This window comes from Trichomonas vaginalis, chromosome II (assembly GCF_026262505.1).
Source record: "Trichomonas vaginalis G3 chromosome II, whole genome shotgun sequence".
NCBI classification, from domain to species: domain Eukaryota; phylum Parabasalia; order Trichomonadida; family Trichomonadidae; genus Trichomonas; species Trichomonas vaginalis.
Window position 1 is genome coordinate 6,126,847 of NC_067204.1, and position 24,410 is coordinate 6,151,256.

At 32.7% G+C, this 24,410-nt stretch overlaps 14 protein-coding genes and 2 pseudogenes across 16 annotated transcripts, besides 3 other annotated features; 7 read left to right on the forward strand and 9 right to left on the reverse strand.

Moving 5' to 3' along the window:
• The first annotated feature begins 161 nt into the window (after window positions 1-161).
• Window positions 162-1,746: a mobile genetic element.
• A 350-nt stretch (window positions 1,747-2,096) lies between these two features.
• On the forward strand, window positions 2,097-3,050 carry TVAGG3_0495230 (spectrin binding; the record flags this gene model as incomplete). Its single annotated transcript, XM_001330180.1, has 1 exon — window positions 2,394-2,990. The coding sequence occupies one exon, from the start codon at window positions 2,394-2,396 to the stop codon at window positions 2,988-2,990; it is 597 nt and encodes a 198-aa protein (XP_001330215.1).
• A 249-nt stretch (window positions 3,051-3,299) lies between these two features.
• On the forward strand, window positions 3,300-6,853 carry TVAGG3_0495240 (uncharacterized protein; the record flags this gene model as incomplete). The annotated part of the gene is made up of 1 exon (XM_001330179.1): window positions 3,398-6,283. One exon carries the CDS (start codon window positions 3,398-3,400, stop codon window positions 6,281-6,283), a length of 2,886 nt encoding a protein of 961 aa, XP_001330214.1.
• Window positions 6,854-6,957: 104 nt separating this feature from the next.
• On the forward strand, window positions 6,958-7,641 carry TVAGG3_0495250 (uncharacterized protein; the record flags this gene model as incomplete). The annotated part of the gene is made up of 1 exon (XM_001330178.1): window positions 6,963-7,601. One exon carries the CDS (start codon window positions 6,963-6,965, stop codon window positions 7,599-7,601), a length of 639 nt encoding a protein of 212 aa, XP_001330213.1.
• On the reverse strand, window positions 7,642-8,611 carry TVAGG3_0495260 (STKc CDK like domain-containing protein; the record flags this gene model as incomplete). Its single annotated transcript, XM_001330177.1, has 1 exon — window positions 7,699-8,601. The coding sequence occupies one exon, from the start codon at window positions 8,599-8,601 to the stop codon at window positions 7,699-7,701; it is 903 nt and encodes a 300-aa protein (XP_001330212.1).
• Window positions 8,612-9,620: 1,009 nt separating this feature from the next.
• Window positions 9,621-24,410: part of a mobile genetic element that runs on past the window's edge.
• TVAGG3_0495280 (uncharacterized protein) lies at window positions 10,217-10,366 on the reverse strand (the record flags this gene model as incomplete). The annotated part of the gene is made up of 1 exon (XM_001330176.2): window positions 10,217-10,366. One exon carries the CDS (start codon window positions 10,364-10,366, stop codon window positions 10,217-10,219), a length of 150 nt encoding a protein of 49 aa, XP_001330211.2.
• Window positions 10,507-10,947, reverse strand: TVAGG3_0495290 (uncharacterized protein; the record flags this gene model as incomplete). Its single annotated transcript, XM_001330175.1, has 1 exon — window positions 10,507-10,947. The coding sequence occupies one exon, from the start codon at window positions 10,945-10,947 to the stop codon at window positions 10,507-10,509; it is 441 nt and encodes a 146-aa protein (XP_001330210.1).
• On the reverse strand, window positions 10,978-12,550 carry TVAGG3_0495300 (annotated as a pseudogene). The gene has a single exon. A coding segment is annotated over exon 1 (1,573 nt).
• Window positions 12,979-14,282: a mobile genetic element.
• On the forward strand, window positions 13,075-14,202 carry TVAGG3_0495320 (Mariner transposase; the record flags this gene model as incomplete). The annotated part of the gene is made up of 1 exon (XM_051236362.1): window positions 13,075-14,202. One exon carries the CDS (start codon window positions 13,075-13,077, stop codon window positions 14,200-14,202), a length of 1,128 nt encoding a protein of 375 aa, XP_051094186.1.
• Window positions 14,364-14,624, forward strand: TVAGG3_0495330 (uncharacterized protein; the record flags this gene model as incomplete). Its single annotated transcript, XM_001330174.1, has 1 exon — window positions 14,364-14,624. One exon carries the CDS (start codon window positions 14,364-14,366, stop codon window positions 14,622-14,624), a length of 261 nt encoding a protein of 86 aa, XP_001330209.1.
• On the reverse strand, window positions 15,483-17,807 carry TVAGG3_0495340 (uncharacterized protein; the record flags this gene model as incomplete). The annotated part of the gene is made up of 1 exon (XM_051236363.1): window positions 15,483-17,807. One exon carries the CDS (start codon window positions 17,805-17,807, stop codon window positions 15,483-15,485), a length of 2,325 nt encoding a protein of 774 aa, XP_051094187.1.
• Window positions 18,462-18,983, reverse strand: TVAGG3_0495350 (KilA, N-terminal/APSES-type HTH, DNA-binding family; the record flags this gene model as incomplete). The annotated part of the gene is made up of 1 exon (XM_051236364.1): window positions 18,462-18,983. One exon carries the CDS (start codon window positions 18,981-18,983, stop codon window positions 18,462-18,464), a length of 522 nt encoding a protein of 173 aa, XP_051094188.1.
• On the forward strand, window positions 19,091-19,465 carry TVAGG3_0495360 (uncharacterized protein; the record flags this gene model as incomplete). Its single annotated transcript, XM_051236365.1, has 1 exon — window positions 19,091-19,465. One exon carries the CDS (start codon window positions 19,091-19,093, stop codon window positions 19,463-19,465), a length of 375 nt encoding a protein of 124 aa, XP_051094189.1.
• On the forward strand, window positions 21,234-21,644 carry TVAGG3_0495370 (uncharacterized protein; the record flags this gene model as incomplete). The annotated part of the gene is made up of 1 exon (XM_051236366.1): window positions 21,234-21,644. The coding sequence occupies one exon, from the start codon at window positions 21,234-21,236 to the stop codon at window positions 21,642-21,644; it is 411 nt and encodes a 136-aa protein (XP_051094190.1).
• TVAGG3_0495380 (integrase core domain containing protein family) lies at window positions 21,726-22,526 on the reverse strand (the record flags this gene model as incomplete). Its single annotated transcript, XM_051236367.1, has 1 exon — window positions 21,726-22,526. The coding sequence occupies one exon, from the start codon at window positions 22,524-22,526 to the stop codon at window positions 21,726-21,728; it is 801 nt and encodes a 266-aa protein (XP_051094191.1).
• Window positions 22,828-23,238, reverse strand: TVAGG3_0495390 (ATP binding; the record flags this gene model as incomplete). Its single annotated transcript, XM_051236368.1, has 1 exon — window positions 22,828-23,238. The coding sequence occupies one exon, from the start codon at window positions 23,236-23,238 to the stop codon at window positions 22,828-22,830; it is 411 nt and encodes a 136-aa protein (XP_051094192.1).
• TVAGG3_0495400 lies at window positions 23,335-24,359 on the reverse strand (annotated as a pseudogene). The gene has a single exon. A coding segment is annotated over exon 1 (1,025 nt).

The window sequence follows — 24,410 nt, forward strand, 5'->3', positions numbered from 1 at the left end:
ATTTTCGGAGAAAATTAATTATGGATTTCGCATACACAGATGCATGTTCATCCTTCAGACATGGTGTTCTATCTTATCCATTGCAATAAAGTTTGAATTTATATCAGTTCTTCAATATCATGTTATATTGGAAACATCACATATATCTCTTATAATATCTCAAAGGTACATTCACTATTTTTGACAAAATTTTAAATTTTCATGGGGTTGTAAATCTTATAATAACTAGATGAATAAGGAATGAATCCCAGTATAATGTGCATCATTATATTAAACACTATATGTAAGGCTAATGATTCTATTAACACTTATGAAGATCTATAGTATTTGAGCAGATAAATTTGATAATTTCCAAAACTCTTATATTTCAAAATTAAAGTGTGCGAATGCATTTAAATGAGAGCAAAAAGAGATTGATGCTGTTAAAACTAGGTGTTAATTTGCAATTATTTCGCATCACAAGAACTACCCAGTAAATTCGGCTATCTTTCTTTGCAATTATTCTCCATTATACATATAATATAATGGTTAGGGTTTGAAGAAAAGTTACTAGAGAATTATTGACTTTTGAAATAATGCAGAATTTTACTTGAAGAAATCATTAATTTATGAGTTCCAAATTGCTAAGCATGACGAAGGATCATTAAATTGCTACAATTAAATACACTTATTGCAGAATTAAGATTTTTGAAATTAAAAGTTTGAAATATTGCCTTTTTGATAAAAATTAAATTTTATTATATAATCATGATAATATCTTATAGAAATTAAAAGAAAATATTTTAAACCATTCAAATATTTTGAATGTCTTATCAATTTAAAATATTAAAAGATAGCTTGATTTTATCATCATTAGTTGTTATCAAAGTTTTCTTCTTTTGATGAACAACAGTAAATGATTTGTTAATTACTTGTCTTCCTTTTTCGCAGCAAAATCGAAAGTTATGATGATAATCTTGCTGTCAATTTGAAACTCTCTGATTTACAAGTAAGCATTCCTTTGGAAAAGCAGTCCTATTCTGTTTTCAAGATATTTTAAAGCCTCCATTTCATACAATGCGCAGATCTATTCGAAATTGCAAGAACTCTCAAGAAAAATGCAGCAGCAAAGAAGATTCCATAGTTTCTAGCATCAAAAATTTACAACCTTAATACAACAGTTAAATGAGAAGAACTGACTCGAAAAGAAATAATTTAACCATAAAGCTGGAAACCATTCGATATCTACTATTGGATCTAATAAAAAGTTAATTATAACATATTTAACATGCTATTTGTTGACTTTGTTCCATTAATTTACCATATATATCTTTTTGAAATCTAAAATATTTTTACGATTTTAACCATGTGTTGTTGAAACCATATATCAATCTTAGCTAAGTATAGTTTATGAGTCTGTCACCATCTAACGTATGAATTTTCAAAAATGTCAAATATGTTCATTTTTTCTGTAGATTCAGCCATAATTTCATGTTGTTATACTATTCAACTATTATTTAATATTTTTATCGATTTAAATATATGATAAGATGCTTAGTTCTCCTGGAAATCGATTTTTAATCGCAATTTTAACTTTCCAAAAAAAATTCAAAAATAAAAATCCCTCTCAATTTTCTAAGTTTTATAACTCGCCAAATCTCTAGCCAATTTTTTTGGCCCGTATAAATATTGTTAGGCACTATATAGGGATGCTATTTATCCTATTTTCATCCCATTTTACTGTTATCGCCTAGTGAATGTACCTTTAATATCTCTTATAATATCACTTAATTCAAATCTTAAACTGCATTCTATTACTATAAGGTAGGTTAAAATAATCGCTGCTAAAACTACCGTTCGTAACACTCTCAATTTTGAATCATTACGGGCGGGAACGCCTGTGAATTTTGCTGATCTCATTTGTAAACACTTTACAACACGTAAAGTCCTCAAATTTGAGTGTGTTAATGTCAAAATTTCGTGTTACGAGTGATTTTACCTACCTTATAGATTCGATAAATATATCAGTAATTAAAATCAAAATTTATACTAAACTTTGAATCTGTTAAAATTTACATATCAACATCTTTTTTTATTCTTAATTTTTTGTATTATCTTAAAATACATTTATTATCGTTATGGACTTTGTGAATTCAAAATATGACGCAATATTACTCAACTTAATTTGAGATTCACAATTCATTTTCACTATTAATGCATATATTCATCAATAACATATTGCCATCATATATACGCACAAATTTAAACTCAATGACGTCAGCTACAAATATGAAAAGGGTCAATTTACAATCCTTCATCATACATGCTTAAGAAATAATATCGAAGCTGCAATTATTCTAATTCCACACGGTGCAAATATAAATGATAATAATAGTGCAAAATTAACTCCTCTTATGATAGGATTAATATTAAATCATAGGGACATTATTAAACTTCTGATTTCACGTGGGGCAGACATCAACATGCAGCAATCGGGTGGACTTTCTGCCATTCATCTTGCAATATTATCTAATCGTAGAGGAAATACTAATGAAGGTGCTTTATCTGTAGAAAAATTATTTGGACTCCATTATTCCAAAGATTTTGTTAATGAAAGTGAAGCCAAAGATTTGATTGAACTTCTACCTTCAAATGGTGCAAATGTCAATGCAAAGAATGACAATGGACTTACACTTCTTCATATGGTATCATTAAAATCTACTAAAGAAATTGCTGAAATATTAATTTCTCATGGTGCTGAAATCAATCCTTTAACTAAAAATGGACTGACTCCTCTTGATATTGCTGTTGGATGTGAAAAAATAGATTATGAAATATTCCTTAGACTTCGCAAAGCTAAAATGGATTACCAATATTATCTTGATTCCTTCCAAGAAGCAAGCAAAATAGTGGCTTTCTTAAAATTGAATGGCGGAAAAGCTAATTCTGGGGATATTAGAATGACAGCATTTTATAATGTTTCTTATTATTTAAATGATTATATGATGTAATACTAGTTCTAACGCTTTGTAACTAACCAATTGTGATAATACATAAAAAGTCAATTGCTTATATCATTCCATAATAAAATAATGCATTTTTAAGGTAACAATATATTACTTGTGTTATCATATGCTAGGAGATAACAATTTCACTGTTATTTGACTTAAATATATTGATTAATTTCTCATAATAAATATTTAGTTTAGAATAATGATTTACAATAACAAAATGTGATAATTCTCTGAGTCATGGATATATCATAAAAAAGACATTTACAGATAGATTTTCCAGAATTCTTTGGGAGAAAATAAAATCTATAAAAGTGACATCTTTTAGCGTCATTAATTATTGTCACTTTTTGTTCTTAATTTTCATGTCAGTCAAAAATTATGTTATTCCTGAACCTTTTCAAATTATGAACAATCCACAAGAAATAGGAAAGGTTCAGCTAAAATGTCCTGGTTCAAATAGGCGTGAAAATTGTGATATGATGTTTAATGGTCCAATCCTTATATTTACACCAGAAAATAAGAAAAGCCAATTAAAATGGTTGTTTTTACCAATGTTTAACGCTGAAATTAATATGCAAAATCCAAAAAATATGCTATTTATTTGTAATCTTAACGGAGACATTCGTTATGATGTATTATTTGACATTCAAAGTAAATGTAGTGATACTTACACGAAATACCTCAACATTATTACTAATTTTCATGAATTACTTAAAACCATCGATCCTCACGCTGTTGTTTCATTTTCACAGAAAGTAGCATGCATATTGAAGGATAAGAAAGATAGACAACATCATGAGCACATTGCAGAACAAATTACTTTACAAAAAGGAAATAAATTTACTTTCCAAGCCCATTATACAGAAAATAATTCAATCAAGAGCTTCACAATTAATTTTAACGACGAATCATATGTAGGAAGTACAATTAATTGTCCAAAACAGTTTGGATCTCCAAATATTCGCCATTTGATGTTTACTTTGACCGGTGAAGATAATAATGAAGGTATATTCTTAGTCAGAACAATCCAAGAAGCCTATAAATGGGTAATTTCTTGCTTCTATGGCTCAGAAAGCCAAAAATGGAAGCCAAGGACTCCAATTTCAATTCTTTCCCAATCTGTAGCACAGAATCGTTCAGATTCTTCTCAACAGAGGCCAAACAATCAAAATCAAACTCAATCTCCAAAATCTCCAACACAAACCCAACAAAATACACAAAACAAGCAACCACAACCTGTTCAACAACCGATTTCTGCCCCAGAAAAACAAGAAAAACCACAATCTCAAATTCAACCACCAAAACAAGAGACAACAGTTCAACAACCACAACAACAGAAGGTCCAGCAAGAACAGAAACCAGAATCAGTCCAAGAACCAAAAGAATCAGCTCCAAAACCCAAAATTCAAAAACCAATTCCAGAAGAAAAGCCACAAGAGCCAAAACAACCAGCTCCTGTTGTTACAACTACATCAGAACCATCAACTCCTCATGTTTCAGCACAATCTGTTCCTAAATCTGAAGAAATTCAAAATAAGACCGAGGAACATGTAGTTGAACCTCCAAAACCAGAACCAGAACAACATAAACCTGTTGTTGAACAGCAAAATCAGCAACCTGTTGAACAAAAACCAGAAATTAAAATTGATATTCAGCCACAACCACAAGAAATCAAGAAACCAGAGCCAGAAGTTCATGAACCAGCCAAAGAAACACCAATTCCTGCTCCACAAGACGAGAAAAAGAAGGAAGAAGATATATCTCAAAATAATGGAGAGAAATCGAAGCCAAAACCACAACCACCATCACCTCCAACGTTCACAATCACGAAATCAGACAATACAACGAAGAAAGAACCGAAGAAAGAAGAAAATCAAGAACAAATTAAGCCAAAACTGCAAATGCAGATCAGTATCACAACAACAGTATCCGCAGCTCAAAAAGCTCCTGTTACAAAGAAAGTCATAAAAAGAATTCAAAAGAAACAAGAAACTCCAGTTATTGAACAAAAAGTGACAGAACAAAAACGGTTTTGCACTTTTCCTCATCCTCCTCCGATTTCTCAGCGTCTCTCATCATACAGAACCCACATATCAGACAATTGCAACATAATAAGAACAGTAGATTGTTATCAGCCACCAAATTCCGACATAATAATTAAGAATATGAAATCCATGGAGAAACCAGCTCAGCAACAAGGAAACCTTCTTCAAAACGCTTTGTCTGACCTCAAACTAGACATCAGATCCAATTACAGTGACTTTGATCGCTGTTACAAATTGACTCAAAATGATATCTTGAATGATTCATTGACAATCATCGATCCAAGTCATTCAGACATCAGCGGGTTCACCCAATTCAAGAAATACCCAGATTTCGACAGGAATAGCCTTATAAATCCAATTCCAAGTATTGATGTTTTCTTGAACCAATTATGTGACTTTTCAAATTCTCCAAAATACGTAGATCAGAATGCACCAGATGTGAACAGGCTCTGTTACATTGTTGGAGCAATTTTTTGCAATGGACTGAAAATTTCTGTTCAAGATTTGTCAAAAATTTTGTCAGAAAAATATGAATGTCTTAAAACGATAAGTTATAAAAAGAAAGGTGCGAAAAACATCATTCTTTTTGGTGCTAAATTGCTGAATGGAGATATTGTTATTCCTTGCCTTGAATGGATTAAAGCAAATGATTATATTATTCAAAATTATTACCCAAGTGCATTGATATTGGCTGATGACTTTGATGATGTTTTTAATTATCTTAATGGTTTCCTTTTTGTTCGTTCTTTCTTTATTCCTGTTCCAGAAGTTGATTCATCTGTTGAAGAAATCGAAAAATTGTTGTTAGTTCCTCAATTTTTGCCAGCAGAAATTGATCAACTCAATAAGAAATCATCTCCTATTACAACAGATGAAGCAGCTGAAGTTTTCGCGAGATGTCTGTATCTGGGATCTAATGATGCATGGCATGTTATTAAGTCATTGAGTGACAAAATGAATATTAATGAATTGAAATCAGCAATTTCGAATGTTAGCCGTGATCACATATTGACTAGAGATGATTACAAGATACTCAAAAGTTTCGCTGAACAAGCAGTGAAGTTGAGAACTTGCGCTTATTGGTTTGCTGAAATTGTTTTGGCTGTTGGTTCTTCGAAAGAAAACTCAATCAGAGAACATTTTACTTCTTATTCTTGCGTAAATGATATGTACAGAGCTTTCCACACAATTTGCAGACTCAATGCCCTAATGAAGAAGATGGGTCCTCCTGGGACTACTGATTAAAAATATTCTCTTTGAAATTATAATTTTTTTTTACTGGCAATTATTTAGAATTATTTCAAAAGTGATGCTATTGTTTGCATTATTTTCAAGAAAATTAATCATGGTTAAAGTTCCTATAACTTAATCTTCTTAGAATACTTGGAGAGCATTATTGAAAAATTGTTTTGGAGACTGTTATTGTGAAAACAGGTTTAAAATAATTTGAAATTAATTGGTTATTTCAGTGAGAAAGTGTATAAGCATATTAGTTTGTTCAGTAAATGCACTTGATGGCAAATTATTGTCTATCGATTGAAGAAATTCAACAAATCGTAAAAATTTAATAATATACACTTATGTAATGATGACACATTAAATCTGGAAGTTTGTGATTACTGTTTTATCCAATTTTTGATACAATTACCAAAGATTATGTTGAAGATATTGAGTAAACTTTTTGGATTACTGTCTGACAAACTGAACAAATATGGCAGATATCTATTCTCATATTATATCACATTTGATTCATATGAATAAGCTCCTGATGACCATTTTTAATTCAGAATTCAAAAAAGATATAAAAATAATTCCTCCTTTTCTTTATAATTTGCTTTGTTTCATATATTCTGCATTATATTTTGAATAATTGTTCGAAAACTTTTCCCACCCGATTTTTATACGTTAGTAAGATCTTCGTTAAATGCAGGATTTACCATTTGCTAAGAGAGAACCTCGCATCCGTGCACAAACAGCCGTCACTGGAGTGAGAGGACCCTTCGATCCTGCTATTGAGCAAAGTGTACCACAAAATCAACAAATGATTTCAACAAGAAGGTTTCAATACGGTATAAAAAGAACTCCTGGACTAAAATGTGATTCGCCTCGCTTTTTAGACAGCAGAGTGGATCAACTTGCCCGAAACAGAGAGAACATATTCTTCGATTCAACACATCCTAAATTCGATAATCCACGGTTACCTCAAACTCCAACTGCAACTACAAGACACATGCATACTCCATATACATATAATACTTCTTGGATTGATCATCCTTCTGATAACCCAGCAATGCTTCCAAGAAAAACAGATTTACTCAAATCAACATTTTTGGATACATCTATCGCAAACGAAGATAAAAATGAGCGTCGCCAAAAGTTAGAAACAACACTCAAATGGAAGAATACGCGTGAAGAACAATTAGAAAATTATAAGAAGTCTTGCGATGATATGGTAAACAAAAGATACACAAATTCTCTCGAAAGAATACGTCAAGAGAGAGAAGATTACGGAGTTGCTCTCGAAGCTCGTAGAAAGCGCGAACATATTCATTATTTCGAATAAAATATATTCATTACTGTTTGATCACATAAATATAACTATTTTAACATGTAATTTTTATATATATAACACTACAACTTTATCTATTTTTTTTTAGAAATTAATCGAAAGAAGGACGACAGAAATCAGCCAATTGAGGTGAAATCTTGCTGAAATAAGGATGATCTAATGCGTCACGAGCAGTTAAACGCTTGTTTGGATCAATTGATAATAATTTGGTAATTAAGTCTATTAAATCCGGATCTTGAATGTTAAGAACCCCACCTAGGTCTTTCTTTTCCATTTCTGGAAATACATCAGCTGATATCACTGCATTTTCTGGCCAATATTCTTCAGGAGTTCCTAAAATCTTGAAAATTCCAAATGCTTGATCTAAATCACTATCTCCAACGAATAAAGGAGATTTCTTGATCATTTCAGCGATAACGCATCCAGCGCTCCATGAGTCAATTCCAATATCGTAGAATGTAGAACCTAAAACAATTTCAGGTGGTCGATACCATAATGTTGTAACATTCGGGGTCATTTGAGTTAATGGTATACCGAATGAGCGCGCTAAACTAAAATCTGCTATTTTTAACATTCCTGTTCGATTGATTAGTAAATTTTCTGGTTTGATATCGCGATGTAAATAGTGATGAGAATGCATATAAGCAATTCCGCATAGCATTTGATATGAATATGATCTAACTAATTCTGGATCCATTGGTGATTTCATGCATAGGAACTTTCTTAGAGACATTTCCATGAATTCGGAAATGATTACTGCTTTTTCGGAAGTAACGATTGTATTTAAGCATTTAACTATATTCGGGTGATCGAATGCTTTCATTGCTGATATTTCACGTAAACATGAAGATGTAATTCCATCAATCTCCATGTCCAAAGGAATCACTTTCATTGAAACAATGTTGTTATTAACTTCATCTTTTGCTCTATAAACTGATCCGAAACCTCCTTCACCTAATTTCTCTAGTTTAGTGTATCTTTTCGCTTCGTCCATTGAAATTTCAAACGTGCACTAAAATTATAATTGGTATTTGACAAGATATATGGTAATAGTAGTATATACTGAACCATTTTTCTACTTATATATTAATCTGGTGATGAGATTTTAAAAATCATTTCATGGAAAACAAGGTATTTTGTAAAATTTTCACCAAAAAATGTATGTTTATAAGAAAATAGAGATAATTTCATCAAAATACATAATAAAAGCTTTTTATAACGTCAGTAGTATATGTGGACGGGTTGTGTGACTTTTTTTGTAAACGTAAGAATTCATACAATATTGAACGATTTTGTATCATTTTTTTTAACATATGAAGTAAAAAATGTATGATTCTTACGGTTTTTATTCTTACATTTTTGAATAAATCAAGATTTAAAAATTTTCAAAATTGTAAGACATTTACACTCAACCCAAACATAAATCATTAAAAGAAGCTATATATAGATGATGTCAGATATTCCGCGATTAATTAAACATTGTTTAAATCCTGAATGGAATTAATAAAGTCATAATCAAAGACCTCATAAACGAGAAAAAGAAATTGAAATTGAAATTAATGATTATTTGAATTTATGATATCAATTATTTGATTTATTCTTTCTTCAATCTCTTCTATTCTTTTTGTTAAATCATCTATTTTCATTAATGAGGTGATTCTTGATTGAGGAATAGATTTCAAACTAACCACTCCTTTTATTTTTGAAATTTTGAATCCATCAACTTTAAACATTTTATTCAATTTACATGTTGTCAATTCTTCAAATAATTTTTTATTATTAGCATAATAGTCATTAAATTCTTCAACAGATGAAAAAATTTTTATTTCAGTAATTGGTTTAACAACGTTTATTTTTTGTTGAACATCTTCAAATTCGCACCATTTGATTTCTTCTGTTTTGATGAGAAATTTAAACCTAAATTAAAGAATAAAGCTGAAGAAAAAGCACATGAGAAGAAATTATAGTTAGTATGGTTAACTTGGGTACGGCGGCACTGCGTTCCACCTTACCCAACTTAACCTTAAATATTTACAAAACCATCTGACACATAAATGACTTCACTAATGACTTCACTAACGACTTCACTAATGAAAAATAAACGTTCTCACTAACGTTCCCACTAATGTTCTCATTTACAAAAGTATTGCAGCGCTTCCCATTGCTGTGCTTCACACAATAGTTCATATTCTTCAGTATCGCTGCTGTCACTCCAATCGTCAGAGTCAAAGTCACTGTCAAAATAAATGTTAGTAAGTTTTGACAAAGCTAATGAAACACGCTTACCGTTTGTATCTATTGCTTTTATATATCTCCCATTATGTTTGTTGTCATAAACGCTCAAACTAACTTTACCCTTTCTCCCTCGTATCTGATAGAATGTATTTTCACGAGGAACGAAGAACAAATTCTTGAACTCATGACCGTTGTAGTTTGTTATCTCAATAGTTTTCGTCATTTATATAAAAATAAAATAAAAATAAAATAAAAAATAAATGATATCACCACCCTCACACGTATGAAAACATAGCCCAAAAATAATGTTTAGGGTAGATGGTTAGATCTAACCTCATTTCTACCCTCATTTCTACCCTGTTGAATTCATTGCTTTATTCCTCACTGTCGTCTGCTTTCTCCAACTCTTCTAGCTTCTTCTTAAGTTCAGCAATGTTGTCCTCATGAAGTTTAATCTTTCTCAAAATTCCTTCTTTATCTAATGGTTGCTTTATCTTTCTAAACTGAACTCTACCATCCTTCATAGTATGAATATAAAAACCTTCTGGAATAATTCCTGATTTAATGTATTCTACCAAAAACTTTTGTTTCATTGCTTCAGTGACTTTATTTGTCATTTCAATCAAATAAAAATTTTAATATTAAATAAAAATAACGTTATTTTTCAGTAAGGAAACGCAGGAGTTTTACGATTTATTTGAGGAGTAGGTTCTGGTTTAAATGTTGGAGTCGGTTTAGGAGTTGACTTTTGAACAGGAGTTTGTACTTTCATAGGTTCAGGAGTCATTGAAGGTTTTGCTTGTGAAGGTGTTGAAGTTTGTTTAACTTCAGCTACTTCAGTATTATTTACAACATTTGTTTTATTTCTTTTCAACATCATAACTGCTCCTGCTGTAGCTAGCAAACCTAGTGGGAGACCATATCTTATATAAGGACTTGACCAAATGCTATTTTTGACAGGAGCTGGTGGAACACCTAACCTTGGTGAGACTGCTCTTTGCCATTGTGCAGCTCGTAAGAAATATTCAATAGGTGCTCCATAATCGTTTGGTAAAGTTTGTTTCATAGATGGTGAAGGTTCACGAGAGCTTGATGAAGAACTCATTTATAAGCTTTAAAAATAAACGTTCATCCTTTATTCCTCACTGTCGTCCGTAGCTAAGTTATAGTCATCTAATCTTATTATGGGGATGCCATTAGCACGCACCTGAATGGCAAAGCAACAATCCCTCATAAATCCAATAAGTGGCTTTGGTACGTTTTCAGTTGCTAGTTCAATAGGTCCTTTAACAGACAATTTGTATGTTATTGGAGCAGTAGATGTTTGACCTTGCTGGAAGCAAAAGTCCACTTCTGTTGGAAAACCACATAAGAAATGTGTGTTGTCATAGCTATCCCATTTATGTTCCACACTACCATCATCCACCAATGACCTCATAACATCTTCATTAAATCCTATCATATCATTGTTTGTATTGCAAGCGTTCGCAACCATTTCATAAAATACAGGTCCATATGATTTTTCAGGTTCTGCAGGCATATTTCCATAAGCTCCCATGGAAAGCTGAAGATATTTAAACTTAGGGTTCTCAAAATTAACATAATAGTTGTCTTTCTTTCTAAATAGTGCCCAAATACTTTTAACATTAATAGGCGTATAAGCTGCTGTAAATGTTGCACTTGAACTATCTGTATTCTTTGAGAATGAACCGTCCATAGGAATCCAATCCATAACTTTAACAGGAAAACATAAAGCCTCGTTTGTATAATGTTCTACAAGTTCTGTATAAATGTTAGGGTCTAAAGAGAATGACTTTGGATGAATGAAACATTCATTAAAATCCATCTTTGTTCGAAATAGTTGCTGGGTTACAGTTGTAATAGTAACTGTTCCACTAGTTTCTACTGCCTTCGTTATCATAGTGAATGGTTCATTCCATGGAACAAATTTATTTGTCGGTGGATTTGAATCTGAAGCAAATGCAACTTTAAGAGTTGGATTGAAAGCAATGGTATCATTTACAGATATAGATGTGCATTGTAAGGCGTCGCTACTGAACTTTACTTTAAGCTGAATGTTTCCTGTAAAAGCTGGAATAAATCGAATAGTTTCTAATGGAAGGAATCTTCTAACAGGAATTCTTAAACGAAGCTTAAAATCAAATGATTTTCCTGCTGTAATTGGACCACTAACAATTTGTCCTGTTCTGCATGTTCCCGAATGACTCCATACATCTTCATGTCGAGTCTTTGAGAAAACATACTTTCTTTATTTGTTCGGTAGTTTGTGAGTTTGAAGTTATATATGCTTCTTCTCTTGCGTTGTCTTGAGAATATACGATACGACCATTTGCAAGGATTTGATATCCAGCAACTGCATAGAAAGCGTCATCGAAACCAATCCAAAATCCTGGTGGGTTTGTTTTATTGGAACCTGAACCAATTTCTTTATCTACAATAAATTGACCTTCCATTTTATACGTAATGAATGTATTGTAAAGGTCCAACATATTTTCACCAGGAGGTGAGAGATTGAATGTTACCCATGTGTTATCTTTAGCAGTTCCAGGTTGTGATGGAATCTTTGCGTCAGAATATTTTCTATTAGTGTCACCAATTTGAACTGCATTGTCTATGATATCGAAATATGAGCGAATCTGATGAATATGCTCTGCTGGAGTAAATTCGTTTAACTGTTCGTTCTGCATGTATTTACTTCAGATAAAAATATCTATTTACTTCATTATTCTCACTCTTCTTCTTGGCATTCGTGGTGGAAGTTGTTTCTTGACATTTTCAATGAACTGTACATTCTCTTTTGTCTCAACTTCTTTCACTGGTGGGTCAGGGTTCTTTGACTCGGTTTGCTTTTCAATGAAATTCACGAACTTTGCAATAAGCTCTTGGTTCGTTATTGAAAGTACATCTGGCTTCTTTTCTTCTTGTTCTATTGGTGGCTCAGTTTGTACAGAAGGTTTTATATGGGCTTCGTGGGCTTCGCCCTTGCCATGCACCTTAATGTTGTCGCTCTCTGTATTCGCTAATGGAACCTTTCTTTTTCTTACATATATTTTACCATCTTTACTCTGACTTACATAATAGAAAGGATGTTGTATTCCTCTGGCGTCATTTAATATAGGGTGTCCAAAGGTGCGTTTAGCACAGCGCTCTATATGAGACTATTAAAGGAGATATATGCTGATTATAAATATATAATAAAAAATATGAATATATGTATATGATGAGTATGTTGTATTTTGGCGCCATGCCGGGATATAAAATGAATTTTGAGACAAGAGGCGGTTTCGCGGGAAATTTTGGCGGGATTTTTTTCATTTTTTTAATGAATCATAAAGAAAACATCCTCGCTCTTGCAAAAAAATGCAAAGACTGTAAAAAAATCTACGAGACATTGGTAAAATGCTTCGGTATGGATGCTCCTAGCTATTCCACTGTAACGTATCATGTTAGGATGTATCACCTCATGAACAAAAAGGCGCCCATCATAAAAATTGACAAAAAATCGCCGGATCAAAGAAAAATCAAAGCAATTCTTCAAGCGCTAGATGAAGACCCAAGAGCATCACTCAGAAGGATAGAGGAGATGACAAAGATACCACGTACAACAGTCAGTTATTATCTGCACAATTATTTGAACTACAAACTAGCGTATACACGTTGGGTTCCGCACAACCTTAATTCAGTTCAAAAAAAATCTAGAGTCCAATCTTCGAAAGAGCTCCTCTCTATATTGGGTGCGTATCAATCCAAGAAGTTTCGCTTTTTAGTAACAGGGGACGAGTCTTGGTTTCAATGTGCAACAGAAGCCAAAATCATGTGGATCCCGAAGGATGAAAATCCGCAAACATTCCCGAAGAAAAAAATTGACACACCAATGATGATGTTGTCGGTTTTTGGGGGCGTGAATGGCATCATCGCAATTGATATTCTTCAAAAACCTAATACGATGAATGCTCAGTATCTAATTGACAATGTTCTTACTCAAATTATCAATTCTGATGAATTTGAGAAATCCAAACAACAAAAACAAAAGTTTGCAATTCATTTTGATAATTCAAGAGTTCACAAAAGTCATAAGGTAATGAATTACTTGTTGGAAAACAATGTCAAAGTTGTTCCAAACCCAATTTATTCACCTGATATTGCACCCTCTGACTTTTATTTATTCGGCACGCTAAAAAAGAGAGCTGAAGGACGCGAATTCGCGAGTCCAGATGATCTTGAAAATTTTGTAAGAGAGCAATTTGAGCAATTTTCTCATGATGATTTAAAGCGTGTCTTTCAAGCCTGGATCGATCGCTGCGAACGCGTGATTGAATCCAATGGTGATTATATTTAAATAAACTTTATATATATGTAACTTGTTTATTTCTATTCGCAGTATTCAGGTTTGTGCTAAACACACCTTTGGACACCCTATATAATAGACTCTCGTTCTGATTTTGACAAGCTCATTTTACATCGGTTAAAGTTTTAATTTAGTTTTTTATCTACAGTCAAATGACTCAGTCAAATCCTACGGACAAGACCCAAGGGGTCATAGATGTTGAAGCATTGAAGAAAGAAATTCGTGAACAAATTTTATCCGAACTGAAGGAACAAAAACCAGAACAAAAGCCAGAGAGACCAAAGAGAAAACTTAGTGAAAAACAACTTGCTGCATTAGCTGCTGGAAGACAAAAGAACCCACGTTTGCTGGCAAAGAAAGCTAGAGAAGAAGCTGAAGCAAAAGCTAAAGAAGCTGAAGCAAAGAAAGAGTAAATGGTTTATTTTTATCCGAACTAAATGTATAGACAAATACCTTTATCTGTTGCGTTCAGTAGTGAAAACCCTGACGTCAAAATAAAGGGGAACAGAGTAACGTTTAAGTTTCCAACAGACTGGATTGTGAACATAAATGAAGAGAAGTACATTGGCATAACATCTATGTATATAACACGTGCTTTCAGAAAGGTTGACTTTATACTTCAAGTCGAGATAGAAAATGACGAACAAAGATGTTATACAGAAATTCTTACCAAAGGTTGAAGAAGCTTCAATTGACATTGACGAAGGAAGTGAAATGGTTGAAGAAATTGACCCTGAAGCTATTTAAGCAAAAATAATTAATTTTTGAAGAACTGGAGGTGCTACCATGCTACCATGTGCTACCAGGTAATTTAACTTCTCTGAAAAAGTGTGACAACATGACATTTTGACAACAACACAGGAGGAAGGTAGTTATGAATTATTTTTGAAGAACTGGAGGTGCTACCATGCTACCATGTGCTACCAGGTAATTTAACTTCTCTGAAAAAGTGTGACAACATGACATTTTGACAACAACACAGGAGGAAGGTAGTTATGAATTATTTTTGAAGAACTGGAGGTGCTACCATGCTACCATGTGCTACCAGGTAATTTAACTTCTCTGAAAAAGTGTGACAACATGACATTTTGACAACAACACAGGAGGAAGGTAGTTATGAATTATTTTTGAAGAACTGGAGGTGCTACCATGCTACCATGTGCTACCAGGTAATTTAACTTCTCTGAAAAAGTGTGACAACATGACATTTTGACAACAGCATGGGTTGAATGCAAAAATAAATTCAAATCATACTTTATAAAGCTAGACCTTCAGGTCTCGCCGCTTAGCGGCTCATTTACAGGTATTTCATCGTCAGTAAATGAATCATCATCGTCGTTTGGTTCAACCTGTTTATATAATCCTTTCATTTCTTCTTTCAAAACATAATACCATGTCTGTTTACCGTCTATTCTTCTATGTTTCCTATCACATTTATCCTTAATACTCATTTGAAAGTTTTTGTCTTTCATGTCTGATGGTTTGCAGAATAGAGCATTTTCACACGTCATACCTGCACACAATTCATCATAATGTGTATTTATCCATACATCTAAAGGATTTGTTGATAATTCAATTAAATCTTGTTTGGCTTCAGTCATCGGTATGATTCGTACATTAAATGATGAAAGGTCGTAATTGATAAAATATGTTAAAAGGTTATCATAAAATTCCTTAGTGCATGAATCCATTAAATTCTTGAAATAATCAAATTGACCCTTAAATTTACCATTAACTCTTAAAACTACGTATCTTCTGTCTCCAACTTCAATTTTGACAGGGTAAACGTTATTAGTTACGAAAATGAAATTGGCAACGTTCTGAGCAGTTCTTCTGGGTTGATTCTTTTCATTAATTCTAATCTCATTATCCGTTATAATTGATTTCAAAGCGTTGAAGTTTGCGAGTCTATCTTCACCTACATTCTTGAGTTCATTAAGTACAAGAAACATTTTATTTTCAACTACTGAGTTGAAATTACCCGTTAGCTCACCTATTTCGGTAATGTTTTTACATGAATAACCGGCGAGAAGTTCAGAAATAATATCTGTGAATCTGTTTTTACCTGTTCCCTGAAGTCCTTTCAAAATAATTGCTGTTTCATTCTTGATTCCAGGATGTTGAATCATTGATGCAATCCAGCCGAGAAGGTATTTATACACTTCATCGTTATTATCACAAATGGCTTCTTTAATGAAATCCATAAACATCTCAATTTTTGAGTAATCTGGTTTTTCGAGAACGTTGTATTTATAACCCTGAAACGTTGAGAAAACATCTGGGGAATCAGATTTAAAGCAAACACCCTTAACGGTTAATGAGGATAATTGATTTAGTAGTACATCCCATGCTGTTATTGTTTTACCTTCTTCTTTAAATAATTTAATCATTTTAAGTGACTCTTTCATGTTTGATTGAAGAACGAATGATATTTGATTCATTTTGTCGTGGATATTATAGTCCTTTTGAATGAAATATTTATTTCCACAATCTACAAAACGGATTACACGTGATAAATCCTCAATTACTTCAGAACTGTTTTTATACTGATGATTTTCAGCCTTGCGTCTAATATCTGTTATCAAAAATGAATCATCAAGTTTGATATCAAATGTTATTTTTGGCTTACGTAATAAAGGTAAAACATATTCATCATAATATTCCTTTTGATATAGTTTTAGAATCTTCACTAAAACAAATGGAGAAGTCATTAAATGTGCATATCTACTACGTGCTTTTTCAAAATTACTTTTTGCATTTTCAGTTAAATTGCAGAAGTTATAAACGTTATCGTATGCTTCATTAATTAAATGATTAGGTAACGAATTAATAGCTTGAAACAGTGTGAATAATGTAACTTCTTTTTCTAAATTCATGTTTCCACCATCATTATGTACTTCAAAATCACAGATGCCATCAACTATGCTCTGAGCAAGTTTATCGTCAATGTTTACATCTTTGTTTTCATTCATGATAGTCTTTATTTCTTCATTCTTCTGTTCAACTCTTACCTTAATATTCAAATCATTTAATATATCATTCACTGTTCTGGTTAATGTTGAATCATAACTTCCACGAATGAATGAGTATGTTTTGATTGGTTCTGTTGCATTCTTGCGAACTCTTGAATCAGCCATAACTACTAATGAACGCTTTGAATCATCAATAGAAGTCATTATATCAATATCGTAATCATTGCAGGAATAACATTTAATCATTCTGTTCGAAACTGAATAGAAGAAATTAGTGTTGCAATAAATGTGAAGACCTCCTGAAGCGGTTTTAACGATAACATCTTTATCCGAAAGTTTTGATAAAATGTCTTTTCGAACTGTTTCTTTAAGTTCATCATTGTACGATTTATTGATATCAACATCTATAATCGTTAAATTTGAAATTTTATTTACTAATAAAGCCATACCAGTTTTCCTTCCTCTTCCTCCATCATGTTTGAGGTAGTTATGTAAATCAATCTTGTTTTCACCAATTCTTTCGTTGAGGGTTTTAGTTTCTGCCACAACTAATTCCTCAACTAATGAATCAATGATATTTTCATCAGAAACGATATAGTTGCTGTTGTTGTTTGTTGCTGTCATTTATATAGGAATAAAAAATAAAAACAATTTTAAAACTAACTTTATTTTTGGACTGCATCATATTTTCCTATGTTGTTGTCAAAATGTCATGTTGTCACACTTTTTCAGAGAAGTTAAATGACCTGGTAGCACATGGTAGCATGGTAGCAGTGAAAACATTAACGTAAACATTAACGATAAAAATTTATTTTCGTAAATGTTGTCAAAATGTCATGTTGTCATCATTTTTCAGAGAAGTTAAATGACCTGGTAGCACATGGTAGCATGGTAGCACCTCCAGTTCTTCAAAAATAATTCATAACTACCTTCCTCCTGTGTTGTTGTCAAAATGTCATGTTGTCACACTTTTTCAGAGAAGTTAAATGACCTGGTAGCACATGGTAGCATGGTAGCACCTCCAGTTCTTCAAAAATAATTCATAACTGCCTTCCTCCTATGTTGTTGTCAAAATGTCATGTTGTCATCATTTTTCAGAGAAGTTAAATGACCTGGTAGCACATGGTAGCATGGTAGCACCTTCGGTTATTCAAAAATAAATAATTATTGAATAACCTGAAACCATTGACGTAAACATTAACGATAAAATATATTTCTGCAGTTCATCCACTACTTCATTACCTAATTAATTACAGACATAAAATATATTTAGTTCATTCAATAAATGCGGTACCATGCGAATACAGTCATAAATGGCGGCGGTATTCTTTTCTGTATGCTTTTGTCTTTGGATTCAATGACTTCATCTTTTGCTTGAAGTTTCTTTTCCATCTCTCCACGTTCTGCTTTATATAGTTCATCTAACATCATGAAAATATAACAAGCATAACGAGGTGAAGCCCACATTGCTACAGCATTTACTAAAAGTCTATGAACATAATAACCTTTCAAACCAGGTGCCAAATTCTTGCGATTTTCGTACGGAATCTCTTCCCTCGGTTTTCCGAGGGAAGCAATCATATGAGGAAATTCTTCTAAAAGTTCTTTTGCCTGTTGGTTTTCAAACCAATGATATGCTTGCTTTGTAGAACGAAGAGCGTTCATTATACTTTGCATTTGATACATATCATCTTTGACTGAACGAATGAGTCTCAATTGTTTGTTATATTGTATGTATTCGTATTCTTCATTTATGGCTTCATGAACGATAGCAGTTGTTGTGTTCTCTAATGTTGACATTACTGTTCTTACATACAGGATAAAAAAATAAATAAAATAAAAACTAACTTTATTTTTTCTGAGATAAACACTATTTCTTCACAACATTAAATTTTATCCTGTATGAAATGACTTTAAAAAGATTATTGACTGACTTCGAATACTATCTCATTGACGCACTGACAGACCCTCAAAACTGTGTTGAAAGTTCTTTAAGCTTTAAGATTGAAGGTACGACGCATTTTGTCTTCACTTACGTATTGAAAGAATATGACCGTTATCATAACGAAGTGAATCAAACACTAATAAAATTTGTAGATAAAAAATTGGTTAACAATGAATATTTTAAACGTGAAGACCCAAACACTGCTGGAGATGATGAAGAATACAGACAAGTTATTGAAAAAAATAACGCAAGATTAGATGCAATAGAAAAGAAGTTTAATGAATGTCTTACAAACACGTATGAATATCTTATGCAGTGGGAAGCCAGATGGAAATAAATTTACGTCAAATATGCAATTTATAAAATCTTATGTCGACAGGCTACGTAGCACAGTGGTCTAAGGTGGTGTTATGGAGGGGTCAAGGTCTGTGGTTCGAACCGCGACAGCGCCGTATTTTCTTATTTTCTTTATTTGTCTTGTTTGTCGTGAATAAAAAGTGTCATAAAAGTGCTCTATCTTCCACGGGAATAAATAAAAAATTTACTTTATTTCTTCTTTATTTCTTTGTTCCCGTGGAAGAAGGGTTTTGCTGTTTTTTCTCAGCCGAAATCAATGATTTTTTCATTTTTGGAATCCTTAGCGAATGAGGAATCTTTTCTCTCGTGGAAGCTTTGACCTAAAATATAATTTAGGTGAAGAGGTGAGATGTCACCTGTTTTTCACCTCTTTTTCACCCTCGTGACTTTGTCATAACTTCTTCGTAAATGCTTTGTCATAACTTCTTCGTAAATGCTTTGTCATAACTTCTTCGTAAATGAGTGTAAATGACCAAAAATATATTATAGGTGAAGAGGTGAGATGTCACCTCTTTTTTCACCTAATTTCTCACCCTCATGAATTTTCATGAATTTCCTTAAGATAGAAAAATAACGTTAGTTTTATTTTTATTTATTTTTTTATTTTGTATGTAAAGATATGATTTCAACAATCGGCACAACAACAATTCAAGCCGCGAACGGCGGGACTCTGTCCACAACAACTTCACCAAACTCGTTAGTCATGAATCCAACATCTATGTTAGTAGAGATGAAAAGCTTCATTCCTTCTTCATATACTTTCGAAACAAAAATCCAGAAGATAAAGCAAGAACTTTTAACAAGTAATTTAGACTGTAGTGCGAAAGATGAAACAAATGAACAGTATCTTTATGAAATGCAGGACATTATTGACCATTTACCTAAACTACCTGAAATTCAGCATCAAAAACTAACTATTCCTGAATTCGATGAAATAGAAGTGAAACCAACTGACTCAGTAGAAATAAAGAAGTTCATTCGAAAGGTAAACTATGAGTTTCTAGGATTTCATTGCAACCATAAGGTTATGGACAAAGATTGCGACATGGTATATAAGAATGTTTCTGACATATATAAATCCGGGGAGTTTAAGACCTACGATAACTTTGTTTCGTTAGTTGCTGAATGTGTATGGCAGATAAGAGATAAAGATAGAAGAGGTAAAATATGGAACGAACAGATAAGACCAACTGCTTTTGAGTTAAAGAAAACCATTGACGCCTTAGTTGTTTTAGCAGGTAAGGTTTCAGAATATAACGCAAAAATGAATCCGCAATGTTCTAAATGTAAAGCAGCAATTAGGAAATATAACTACTCCGTCAAAGAGATAGAAAGAATGCGAAACGACTATGCAGACTTAAAGAAAGAAGCAGAAAAGCCAGCAGAAAATAAAATGGACATGTTAGCATTTCTGAACAAAAACTATCCAACTGCTGACGATTTCCTTCTATCTGACGTCAAGAAGAAATATAAAGAAACTTTCGGCATTGTTAAAACTTTTGACATACTGACAGAAGAAATAGAAGCTACGAAATTGTTTAGGATTTCAAATATACATCGTACAATTCATGTAAAACGCTTGTGAAAAACTGGGGTGAGAAAACAGGTGAGAAAACGGGTGACATCTCACCTCTTCACCTATAATATATTTTTGCTTTAATTAAATGCTTTCCGGAAACGTCGATGAAAATCATATGGACAAATTATATGAAAAAATTAATAATGATTACCCCTCATTAACCAGGGAAATGACGGATTCTATAGTTCGTAAATTCGATGAAATACAGGATATGTGGTTCGACAGATTCGACATGAACGATAAGGAAAAGAGAAAGAACGATAACAATTTACTTACTAAAAGAATCCTAAAATCTAAAATAGGTGAAGCTTCAACATTTAACACAGTACATAACTTTTACACCGCTGTTTATATTTTCAATAATTTATTTAACGATGAACGAGAAAGAAAAAGTATGTTTAACGGAAGAAATGAATATGATTTTATCCTTTGTGCTGTTCGGGATGTTGACATGAAACTAAAGAAAATATTCTTATTACAAGATGACACGGTTGAAGATGAAGTCAATGAGTTTTTAAATCGTGATTTAAATGAAATTGATGAAGTTATGACCGAATGTTATAAAAAGTTCAAGAGGTGAAAAAAGAGGTGAGAAAACAGGTGAAATCTCACCTCTTCACCTAAATTATATTTTTGTCTGATTTACATCCAACGAAAAAGTTTAGAAGAATTTTCTTATTCTTTCTGGCATGTTTTTATCTTTCCAGTACTCCCGCTCTAATGGTCCCAGATGAGTTGGTTTAGATTCTCTCAAGTTCTTAGATGGTATAACATCTTCAACGCCTCCTTCATATCTTACTTTATAAGTGTCATCGTTTGTGTTATAGTCAAGTATTTCAATAACCACTCCTCGCTTTGCTTCGTCAATGGTTTCAGCAAGTTTGCCATTACTACTTTCGACTAATTTATGTCGAGGGTAAAATGCTATGGAGTCGTCAGCAGCTTTTATAAGATATCCATTACCTTGCGTAGAGTCTACGATATAATAATTTCGACTTAACCTTAAACGTTTCTTTGTCAATGGTTTGTCGTCAAGAACTACACGAACTTTTGTACCAGGAATGAGAGTAAATTGTGTTGAATTTCTGATATTTTGTGTTTGGCTTCGTTTCTTTTGTATATACTTTTCTTCTTGTTGTTGTGTCATTGAATTTGGTGTATGTCCTGTTGTAGAATGTGTTGAGGAATTATATACTTCGAGAAAATGTTTCATTGTTTCTTCGGTAAAGTCTCGCTCTTGATTTAAATCTCTGAGAGTCCTTATGAAGCGGTTAATGATACCGAGTATGTTATGGTTATGGTCTTCAGTAGTGTAGTGAGTTATGTTATGCTTAATGAGAAATTCTGTGATTTCGTTGCTGAGGTATGCACCGTCTTGGTCTGATGTTAAAATACTTGGGCTATGTTCTGCTACAAACTTTTGTAAAACTCTTAACACTTCATGAGTTCCTTTATTTCTCATTATATACGCATATGCTTTACGAGTGTTAACATTTATGAAGATGAGGAATGGTTTATGTCCTCCTTTTCTGCTTTGAATGAGAGTGTCAAATTGGTATGCGTCAGGAGTGTTGGAGTAAATTGGTAAAAAGTAGTCGTAAGGATTTATTTTTGTTTGATGTACAACATTTTTGTCAAAGAACCTTTTCACTTCAGCTCTGTTAGTAAATCCCCTCTTTGCAGCTTCATTGAACTTCTTAAATGACCTCCATGGATGTTGTTCGAATACTTCTTTCAAGCTCATTTATGTAAAGTTAAAGATTTTAACCAACTCGTATCCAAGCGTGCATTGTTATATAAGGAGGCATATAATCTTTTCCATTACCTGCTGGGTCTGTAATACCAGCTACAACATGTGTATGATTTCCTGCAGTTCCACAGAAAATACCTGTGCTAACATCTTTGGGGTCAGTTGTGATATCATATCTATGCATTCCCTGTCTATCCGAACCCGCTGCAAGATTTGTATAACCTCTTTTTGTTATTGAATGTGAATGGTTTCCTTCCACAGATGTTCTTCCACTGAACCTATGCATATGTGAAGGAAGGTTTTCAATACCTATTTTCTTTGAACCTCCCATCTTCATTGACTGCGTATTAGTGTAGAATGGAAAACTGTCAACTATTTCATACCATCTACCACCAAATAAAGTGTTTGGATTTATTGGATTCATAGACGTATAAACAGCTCCTATAGGATATATTAAATCATATATGCTCATAACTCTATAAACATATTCTAAAGAACTTATGTCATTAAATACCATTTGGAATGTATCTCCCGGATGAAATGTTGCATTTGTTCCACTTTTATAATGTAATGTTAGTTCAATAGAATTATCCAAGAAAAATTCAAAAGTATCTGGTTGAAGACCTCTAACAAATTCAAATGGAGTTGCTGGTTCACCATTTATAATTTCTGTTGTAAATGTCATTGTATCTGGTTTCGAAAATTTCTTTGTTAGTTCTGCATCCACATAAGTTTTATCTGCTTTCTTGTCTAACATTGCTGGTAGTTCATATGCTTCAAAGTTTCTGGCATGATCTTCGGTATTCCTGCAACTCTTATCTAAATTGTTAAGAGTATCTTTTACGCTTGTACTCGGATTTCTAATGGTGCACTTGAACCAAGGTCAAAGTTCAATATTATGTCGTCTGCTCTAACAGTAGTGAAGGATTTATGTGTATGGTTCTTGTCTGCTTTCTTGTCATATAAATCTTGAGCAGTGAATTTAATATTATGTTCATCCTTCATGACATAAACATCTTTACATCTAATGTTTCTCATCGTCGTTATGTCGTCATCCGATGTTAAACCTTGTGGAAAGTTAGGAGGTTTACAATATAATGCATCCCCACCAGTTTCTTCAACCGTTCCTTCAATACTTTCTATAGCAACAGTTGTGAAGGATTTATGTGTATGGTTCTTGTCTGCTTTCTTATCTAACATTGCTGGTAGTTCATGTGCTTCAAAGTTTCTGGCATGACTTTCAATGTTCCTGCAACTGTTATCTAAACTGTTAAGAGTATCTTTTACGCTTGTACTTGGATTTTCTAATGGTGCACTTGAACCAAGGTCAAAGTTCAATATTATGTCGTCTGCTCTAACAGTAGTGAAGGATTTATGTGTATGGTTCTTGTCAGCTTTACTGTCTAAAGAAGTTTGAAGTTCATTTATATCGGAGATGTTGTGTTTATGAGATTTCAAAACTTTGTTCGTTGCGTCAAGTTCAACTTTGTCAGCTTTACTTTTAATAGCATCTTCAAACGTTATTTTTGCCTTAACTCTTAACATAAATCTTGGTTCAACTAATACACCATTAACAGAGAAAGTAGAGGCATAAAT